Source organism: Acanthisitta chloris, unplaced genomic scaffold (assembly GCF_000695815.1).
Source record: "Acanthisitta chloris isolate BGI_N310 unplaced genomic scaffold, ASM69581v1 scaffold1352, whole genome shotgun sequence".
In the NCBI taxonomy this organism is placed as follows: Eukaryota; Metazoa; Chordata; class Aves; order Passeriformes; family Acanthisittidae; genus Acanthisitta; species Acanthisitta chloris.
Window position 1 is genome coordinate 78,718 of NW_008661949.1, and position 10,322 is coordinate 89,039.

Below are 10,322 nucleotides of genomic sequence, written 5' to 3' on the forward strand. Positions count from 1 at the left end.
AGGTGGCCAGTACATTACCCATTTGGAAGCTTCTTTCTCCATCTTGATTTATTCTAGTGATGTGGAAATTGTTGAGTTAAACACAGCACAAGAGAACCCCGATAAATGCCCAACATTTTTGCATAGAAATGCATGTAATGAATCTCTTTCTTTAACAGACTTTCAATTAGATGAGTTCTAGCCTTGTTTGGTTGGTTTTTGATTTGTATGGAAAATAGCCTCATTTAAGCTGATTGGGATCCAATGGACCTGTGTTGTGTGGCACTTAACTGCCTAGAGTTCCTATGCTCTGCAGGGTACAGGGTATTTTATGGTGTTAGAGAAAAGGGGGAAGGAAGAGAGTTAATTTTCAGTGCGTCTTGGAAAGCAATCCACTTGTATTAACTGATGACTTGTCATAAACCCTTCTATCATGCATGGTTTTCCCTTTCATTCCAAGGGAAGTATACATTACTGATGTTAAGTTGTAATAGCTGCACAAGTGCTATACAGAGTCCGTAAGTGCTGGGCTTGATTCTAGCACTGCACAGGGCTCTCCATTCACTTCCTGGTTTTTATTCATTGTTTTAAAGGAGAGTTAGCACAAAGAGAAGCAATTGTATTAATAGAGGACAAGTCATAACTTGTGCCTCAGAAAGCTGCATGGTCATGGAGAGTTGGATGCAGTCAAATGCTTGTTCCCTGTGGTCAGCAATGTCAATGCTAACACCTGCTCTTGGCACCTTTGTACTATACCACTAAAGATCTTATCACTCATGACACATGATTAACCTGCACTTGACACAGGTAGTCAGTGAGCATCAGCCTGTGTATCGTGCTATCAACCAGTATCCAGGTAAGGGCTATCAACCAGTATCCAGGTAAAGTCCAGAACCTACTCCAGGCAACAGTCACAGGACGTGCAAATGTTCTGTCCTCTGCACGTTCTCGACAAGAGCAGACACTATTATCATCATTGGTATAATTAACTATCCTTGGCTGCAGTGAGATGTTCATAATAAGTGATGTATAGATATCCTTTATCTCATAACACTTTTGCCTGTCTGTAGTAACTATACAGGATATGGGATCCTGTACCAACCTCTTTGCATTGCAACTTGTCTGTGGGGACAGACAAAATCTGCCTATTCTTTGAACGAACTGGCATGAGTTAGTTACTCTGGCTACTGTAAGAGCCACATAGCAGACTAAACTCTTTCTTTGCTTCTTTGTCAGATCCCTTTTCATCCAGCAGTGCCCACAGAAATCCAGAGCAGTGCTGGCCAAGAAAAGTGAAAGTATTTGTTTCCTGCATGCATCTACTTCCCTGTTTATACATGTCCCTCCTGGAGAAGCACAGAGCTCGGAGGTGCTGGGTTAGGCTGCAATTTCCCCTTTGCTTACAGAGCTATCTTTCCTGTGGTCTCTCAAATACTCTAAGCCAAATGGCCTTTTTTTGAGATGGATCTGTAAAAGGTGCTGTTTGTGAACAGAAACATTTTGGTTATGGTGATTAACATCTGTGATCTTTTAGAGGGCTTTTTGATTTATTTTTCTTAAACAAGATGAAAGCTCCAAATCTCATTTTTCATGGTTCAGCTACTTAGTCCAGGCTTCTTTTTTTCACCTCTTCTTGATCTAAGCATCTGTCTGGGTGCTTTAGTGGTCTAGTATTTCTCAGGTTGCAAGGTAGAGCTCCAACTCTATGACTCTTTCACTTCAGCTGTTCATTGCATGATGTCCATGCCCTCAGGATTTTGCAGGATGTAGATGCTGAGTAACCGCTGAACTTCATCTGTCAGGTCAGGAAAGATACCCTGTATGTTTGCTGTGTGTTCTTCACTTTGAGGGGGCTATTGGGCTTCAGCTGTGAGAGCTGCTGAATCAAAAACGTCTGTGGTGTCTGAAGCTTTCATGTTTGTCCTGCTTAGCTGGAGTGTGCCTGTGACTGCAGGAGGGTAATAGATGTGCTGGTGCCCTGCTGCCCTTTTGGACACAGCAGACAGCAAGGCTCCAGTAAAGCCATAAAGTACACTTCTTTTCTGATCCTCATGAACATCTGATCTGTTGTTCTCCATGTGGTTTGGATCTAACTTTTACTTCCTCAAACAGTGGTTGTCTGACGCCCATCTGCAAACACAGACCTTATGGTTTTGCATGTAAAATCTGCCAGGCTGCTTTTTGGACCTATTTCCGGACATTTCTGTAGCATAATGCAAAACCCCTTATGTTTTCATGGGCTTGTAAAGGACAAAATGTAATATTGTTCTCTTCAGAATACTTTTTAAATCCTTTGGGAAATACTTGACTGCAAAAAAGCCCATGGATCATCAACTGATGTCAGTCACCTGAGAGCCAGAGATGAGCTGCAGCAGAGGCTGAGCTCTGAGAGCATGGCTGGCCAAAAAACATTGAGCCTAGGGGGAAGGAAGCTCTGGTTTCTGGTCAATGCAGTATTGTTCCCATCACCGTGGGAACCTAACAACTGGTTGTGTAAATACATGTATTTTATAGCTTTCAGAAGTGATGGATATGCTTACATCCTTCCCTAACATTATCGTTGATCTTTAACTACCATGTGCCCAGGCAGCAACAGGTGCTTTGTTCTTTTGTTTTAACGTGATGGATTCAAAAGTCCCTGTTGGGCAAGCCCTGAGTGACCCTGGAGGACAGAATAGCTCTCCTGCAGCCTTGGCTGGAAGAAACAAAATGTGATAACGTGCAGAAATGAATATGGATGCTCTAGTATCTAGTACCCACTCTTGGTAACATCACAGCTCACTCACCCTGCAGGAGCTTAAATGTTATGGGACAGATCTCCTAAGGCAGATGTTCACATGAGCTCAGTCCCCACAATTGTGCCAGATTTCTGAAAGAACCTTGATCCTGCTTAGATATCAAAATCAGTGGCCCTGATATATGGAGAGTGTTAAGTGTAAGGATGGATATTAAGCAGTTTTTGAGATTGGGTAGCTGACACACTTTAAAAAAATCTAGCTCCTAACAAAAGGAAATCAAGTTGAGAGTTTTGAAAGGCATCTAAATGGCTAGGACTGTCAGGTGCCCAGTGCTCACTAGACTGAAATGTATGAGATGTGCACAGATCTCGTGAGCTCCCTTAAATATTCCAGTTGATGTCTGCAGCCAGACTTCAGCAGCTCCACTGATCTTTTCCACAGTGTGCAGGAAGCTCTGGGATGGATGGAACAACATAGAAAATCTGTGATTACTACTGGTAATTACCTGACCTTTATTAGCTGTCCTATTTATGCAGCAAATGTGTTATAAAAGAGAAGGAGCTGTCAATGTGCTCTGCATGATACTTTCCATATGGGTGTGTTGCTATGTTGCCTAGGACTTCATCTCCCTTAGAAACTATGGCAGGAGGCTCCCCTAGTTTGTTTTTGAGGTATGATGTTTAGTTAAGCTCCTGGCATAGTTGTTAAGATGGTTAGTGGACATTGATCACATCCTGTAAGTCAGGAAAAGCAAAGTTTAAGTGGGATAGGTTCAAAGGGAGGAAAAAGGATAACACTGGAGTGCAGACCACCTGGTTATGCACTATTTTTGTAGTACCTGTGAAATAGTCATTTAGCCCCTAGACAGGTAATGCAAGTAGGAGAAGGTGAGTGAAATACCTGAGATGGTGTTTGACATTGCCAGGAAGTATTCTGGGGGCAAGAGTCACTATATATTTTTCCTGCTTGCAGTCAGCAAATACCAACTATTGCTTCACTTGTTCCTTTTCTACTTTGAAAGGAAACTTCTTCAGGCTATGCAATACTGCATTTCCAGTTCAAAGCAGCAGACATTTTTCAGCCTGTGGAATTTGGTTTTACAAGACAAGTACTAGTGCTGGTTTCTACAAGTACAGTCCCAGTGTTGGACAGAAACATTGTGTGCTTTTGCAGACCTTTTGGGTTAAGATCTGAAAAAGTGCAATGGGGCTATAGAATGTTGAATTATGAGGGGGAAGGGGATAAGAGAGGGAGGCAGAGATTTAGTAAAATGGTTTGCATCTTGCTTTTGTGTCCTTGGGAACATGATCACTCCTCCCCACGTGGGGACAGTATGAGGAATGCCCTGGTCAAATCTCAAGAAGTTACTGTGTACCTTTCACTGGCTGATGAAACTGGATGTTTTACGTAATCTGATGGAGTTCTGCCTGCTGTCAGTATTTGAGTCCCAGGAATGGCCCTGCTCCTCTATCACCTCTCTCAGGAATAGACACCAGAGTAAGAATTGTGCTATGAACACCTTAAACCAGCATTTTCCTGACCTTGAGTGACCAAAAGTCAACAGTAATGAGAAAGCAACATGCTCTTTGACATTACTTTTCTCTCCATCTCAGCTGTAGTTCACGTAGCTTGAATCTGGGAGCATTAATATGCTGCTTGTTAGCAATGGGCTGGGGATAGCTCCAGGACAGATTTGTGGCAGCTACTCCCTGCTCTAGGCCACAGAGATGCCCTGGGTATTTATTTGCATCATAGCAAATCCACCTAAGCATATTGAGGAGAACACAGAACCCGTTGTTCTTCCCACCTGGTTTTGTTTTTATAAATTAATTAAGGGGGAGAGTTAATTGAAAATTTTCTGTGTTTTTAGGGAGCACTGACTGTATCTGGTCTTCTTACCATTGTAAATCCTTCAGCAGTACAGCTATCCCCAAACAGCTGCATTAGGAGAGGTGCTTCAATGCTGTGACAGCCTCAGTAGGTAGTCCTGAGAGTGCATTGCAATGTTCTGGGAAACCACTCGTGTCACCACAATAGACCCAGAGAATCAAAAGCATCTCTGACAGCTACAGCCGCTGTATTTTGGCCACAGTTAGGACATTTTATAAAAGGGCAATTATGGATACAGATAGCTACTCTCAGAAAAATTGTAAATGCTAGATGGGATCCCAAGACTAACTACTTTACCTTCCTGTCCTGAAAGAGCTCTAATGATGGAGATGCCATAGTCTCTTGGAGAAATGTGATTGCTTGACTGTGCTTCACTATCTGAATAATTTCTAAACCGAATACCTTGAGAGTCTGAACCCATGATTTCTTGTCTTGTCCAGAACTTTCATGAAGAACAGATTGTTTCTTCACTCCTGTTAGTAGCCTGTGAAAAATGTTGCCATCTAAAAATCATAAAATCATACAATATTTTAGGTCAGAAGGGACCCCCGGGAATTACCTAATCCAACCTCCTGCTCAAAGCAGGGCTAACTTCCAAGGTAGCACAAGACTACATCCAGTCGAGTTTTGAGTATTTCCAGGGACAGGGATACCACAGTGCCTCCAGGCTCCTGCTCCAGTCCTTAACCAGCCTCATATGACCCTGGATTGGTCCAACCTTTTTGTAACAGGATGGTATTGTTGATTTATGATTATCTGGTGACCTCCAGCAATTTCCAGGCCTTTTTCTGTAGGACAGCTGTATTCCTAATTGACTAGACTAATTCCCTGTCCTGTATTTGGGTAGCTGATTATCTCTGCTTAAGTGCTGCATTTTGCATTTGATGGCATTGAATACCATCCCATTTATTTCTGATCCTATTTCCCATTTGGCAGGACCATTCTGAATTACAAACCTTTAGCAAACTAGCAGCCTTTCCTGGCATGATGTTGTCTTGTACATTCCATGGTAAAGCTCTCTTCCACTGAAAATATAATACTCTCTTTCCTTTTGTGGGTGGACATACAGGTTCATTTATCTGCATCTCTCACAGAGCGATGACAGAAATGCAAAGAAAGAGTCAAGCTGCATTGGACTTTGCTAATAATTGTGCTTTGTAAAAGGTAAAACAGCAAATGGAATAGATTCAAGATCCCTTTAAAGGTGATTCCAGTGTGTTCAGCATGCTTGAGATCAAGCATGAGAGAAGTTAGCAGCAGAGACAATTGGTCTGGGGGCTTTAGAGAGAGAAAGAATGTTTAAATTGATTTATTTAGATTTATTTAGTTTTTTTAAATCATGGTTTGAAAGCTGGCTCTTGGTGGGAACTATGTGCACACAACGAGCGTGTTTGGCCTTGAGCACATGTATCTGGTTTGAGTTAAGCCAAGCTGGCCACACTCATTCCACTCTGCACATGATCTCATTCCATGCTTCTTGTCATGGTATCTGCACACCATCCAGCAATATATTAACAAGCACGAGTAACGTGTCTTATGTTGATTATTCTCTCACCAAGAGAGAAATGTGTCTTGTCTGGTAGGGAGCTCAGATTGTTTTAAACAAAGCTCTATACTTACGCTGGAGAAAAGTCAAGACCTGAGCCTCAATTAGGAGAAAGAATTGGGAAGGTGTGTGCTGGCCCTTGGGTATAAGGTAAGGCCATTTTGGGACTCACTAGCTACAACCAGAGAAAACTGTGGCTCCTACACTGTGAAAAGGCTGTTTGCCCTGCTGCCAGCATGCTTCATCAGCTCATACTCTGTGATACTTGGGGCACCTCCAAGTTCTCCTTTTAGTCCAGGAAGAGAAATGCGCCTAACAGTCTTTATTTTGCCTTTAATGAAATGACCAGGTTGGTGTTAGAAATGCAATGTGCTGTGTGCCAGCCGTGTGGAAGAAGTGTCTCCAGGCTGCAGGCAGGAGAGGGAAGGCTTGAAAAACTTGTTCAGCTGCTCAGTGTTCATATTTGTTGTGTGTGCAGTGAATGAGCTGAACCCTGTGCCCCTGCTGGGCCTGTTTACAGTGAGTGTCACCACAGGGCAAGGTTTCTGCTACGGTCATCTGTCAGACCGGAGGGGAAGGGCTGTTGCTAGTGGCTGCCATTAGAGGCTGCATCATTCTCTTTGCATGTTTACTGAGCTAAACTCCAGCCTCAGCTCCAATCTGTGTGATAAAGGAGGTACCTCTCTACAATATCTCAAGTGTGAGAGCTCCAAAGCCCTTAAGAGAGACTCATTCAACTTGCGCCTGGGAGCAAAGTGCTACTTTTTTTGGAGAGGGTAAAGCTGAGGACTGAAAGCAGAGGCTAATTGCTGCTTCTCTCGTACACAGTCAGAACAGATTTCGACTCAGACATGACCCTTCCTCAGTCCCTGTGCTCCACTTTAACTGCTCAGTCTTGTTCTGCTAAAAAGGGCAAGAGAATCTGGCATTGGCTGCTCCTGTGCTTTTGATATTTTGCACAATCCACAGCTGACACTTGCAATCCCTGCTTCCCAGGTTTGGTCTTCCTTGGCTCAGTAGTCTCCCTGCAAACAGGAGCTGAAGGACCTTTCTGCTGCATGGGGTTTTCCTAACCTTCCACTGCTGCTTTTTCACAGAAGAGTAGCCTCCAGCTCATTGAGGACACCGTGGATGCAAATCCTTCGTGTCTCTGGCTCCTTATATGGTAACAAGAAGAAGTCTGAACATTTTAGTTCCGATTTGGAGTTACCCTGGTTGTCTTCTTGGCGGGGGAACGAGAAACTTTGAAACCATGAGCAAACTAGTTTTTACCACCAGGAAACAATCCCCTTTGGTTCATGCACCTATATGCCACTGTCTCACCACTGGCTTAATAAAGACCAGGCTGCATAGGTAACAATAAATGTCCCCTACAAAAGCTTTGCGGCAGGTAGAGTTTTAAACATTCTTTTTTTCCCCCCTTTTTCCCTAAGATATTTGTTGCTATAACAGCAACAAGAAAGTGGCTGAGATGGAGGAAGGCTGCCAGACAGGCTGTGGGGCAGACTGCACACTAACATGGGGGTGATTGTGAGCAGTGGGAACAGGAGGTAATGGAGCTGGGGACACCTAGAAGAGACTGGAAGAGGCTCTGCACTCTTGAGCCACCACACCCAGACATGCAGAAAGTGGAGAAGACATTCCTGAATGGGGGTAGAAGTGTCCTTGTTCATCCTGGAGCCAAATGCATTTTGGTGACTTATCCCTGCCTCTGACAGAAGCCACCCTATGAAAGAGGCAGAGCAGTGAGCATAGCTGAGGCTTCCTGATTGCCAAACCCTCACGTTTGTCTCTGAAAAGTCCTTGAGTGACTTTGCACAAATTTGTCAGAGCCTGGAATGATGCGGTTTTGCACTAAGTTAGCAAAGAATGCTTTGACAAGGTGATATGTTCTTGTGCTGGAGTCCAGCCCACCCTCCTGCAGGCTGTGTCTTGCTACAAGCCCATAGCTGTCTGTAGTGCTGAGGGTGCATATGAGCCTGAAACCACACAGGAAGCAACTGCACTCAAGGACTTGAGACACATTTCAGGGCAGAAACAAAGGATTATGATGGTTAAGGGAACTCTAGCAAATTTCAGGAGTTGTAGGAGTTCAATGTCTCTTCAGAACCAACTGCTAGCATTTCAAAAGGCATATGAGGATTCTTTTCTTTATCTCTCCCCAGCTTTCATGCTGATGAGACACACATTCTGAAAAAGCACTGAGAGCTGTGACCCATGCCACGTATCGCCAGTGCCTTATCAGCCTTACTTTCTAAAAGTTGGTTTCTTTCCTCGTGGTGTAGGTTCCACCATATTAGCAGATCGGCTGGGATTGTCCACCCCAAGCTCGCCCACATCGACACCCAATTCCCCCACCGTCCTCTGCAGCGGCGTCTCTGGCCCCTTACTGTCTACATGTGGCTCTGGCCCCCTCTGCAGCTCTATCAGTGGTAAGTGTGGTGGCGTCCCCTGCTGCCTTTCCTTTGCCTCCCTTCACAGTATCACAGCTGTCTCCCAGAAGGACTCGAAAACCACAGTAATCAACAGATTATTATTATTATTATTATCCCATCAGCTCCCCTGGGGAGGGAGAGCCTCTGCAAAGGCTATTTTTGGTCTGTTTTACGTGGAAGCTGCTTAGATGCCGAGACAGCAATATTTCTCCAACCCTTTTCATGATGAAAGGTCCCAAGGGAAGCAACGGATTTTCTGCTACGTGCATGGCCATGTGAGCAGAGCTCCTTCTGGAGAGCTATGTGGCAGTGACATGTTGCATGCTAGCTTAGACTGAAGCTATGGGTCTGCTTATAGCTTCCCTTTTTCTTTCCACACACCTTCACTACCCTCTTCAGAAAAACACGGTGTTGCTATTTCTAACATGCTGATATTTAGACAAATGTAAATGCAGTAGAAAAGGATAGGCTGTTCTGTAGCACTTGAAAAGTCCCAGGCACCTGCATGATCCCAAGCATTGATGGTGGGATATATAACTTACCAAATCCTTGTTGCATTGAACAGCTGTCTCTTGGTTCACTCCACCTGGGCAGCAGACCCCAGATGTTGCAGATGTTGCCTTTCTGCTGCCCTGACCCTTCGCATGTGAACCAGGACTCAGTGAGTGGGACAGTAGTTCAGAGGAAGGAACCCTGGTCCTGGGGCATCCATTTCTGCTAGGGAACAGTTCCTCCTTCTGTAGGGTTAGGGTTAGGGTTAGGGACAGGACAGAAATTACCTTGGAATGTCAGGAAACTTTCTAAGCAACATGAATGATCCTGTTTTTTGTATTTCAGGCACAGCTCCCAACTCTCCAAGCAGCTTGCCTGAATCACCCATCTCCCCGTCCGTCTCAGGGCCCTGGGTAGATGAATGCACCATCTGCTATGAGAACATGGTAGACACAGTCATTTACTCCTGTGGACACATGTGTCTCTGCTATTCATGTGGGCTGAAGCTCAAGAAAATGGCCAATGCTTGCTGCCCCATTTGCAGACGGGCCATCAAAGATATCATCAAAACATACCGCAGCACTTAGAGCAGCAGCAGATGCTGTGGTGGGGACTGGGCAGGGGGGGAGGAGGCCATGAAACAACATAGGTTTTGGTCTCTGTTCATCACCCAGGAGATTTAAAACCCATCATCCACCACCAGCCTGATTCCTTCCTTCCATGGACAACAGATGAAACAAGCTTAGATGCTGCTCTTCTACCCTCCAAGCAAGCCCTGGGGCTGAACTGCAGTGTCAGGGATGTTGCAATGGAGTACTCTCCCTTGTGGATTTTAAACTTTATCTCAATAAAAGCCAGCTGGTGCAATCATCCTTTTTCTACACCATATACAGCAGAGAGGAGTCTCCACTGTTTAGCAGAGACAGCAAGTGGTAGAAGGTTCAGTGCTACACATCTCCTTCTGGAGGCACCCTGCATGCAGAGACAGCTTAGCAGAAGAGAAAAAACAAGCAACATGTTTCTGTGTACAACCAGCCTGACCGTAGGAGGCCCCTTGGAAAGGACGGAGCAAGGCTACCTTTAACCCAGCAAGGGAGGTGCAGTGAACATGCTGACAGCAGAAAGGCTGGGGCCAGTGCAGCAAAGAACCCAAAATTTGTGAAGCAAAATGCACCCCATGTCCGCAGACAGAGGAGCAGCCCCATGAGGACTGTTCCTCACTCCTCCATTGCCATTGCCAGG

At 44.7% G+C, this 10,322-nt stretch overlaps 1 protein-coding gene across 1 annotated transcript in view; it reads left to right on the forward strand.

The window, feature by feature from the left end:
* NEURL1 (neuralized E3 ubiquitin protein ligase 1) overlaps positions 1 to 9,924 on the forward strand; it is a 71,468-nt gene extending 61,544 nt beyond the window's left edge. The window contains exons 5-6 of the mRNA XM_009070381.1: positions 8,439 to 8,585; positions 9,426 to 9,924. Of these exons, the coding sequence (XP_009068629.1) occupies positions 8,439 to 8,585; positions 9,426 to 9,667 (389 nt within the window). The 3' untranslated portion in view covers positions 9,668 to 9,924. The remainder of the gene's footprint in view (positions 1 to 8,438; positions 8,586 to 9,425) is intronic.
* Positions 9,925 to 10,322: the final 398 nt, after the last annotated feature.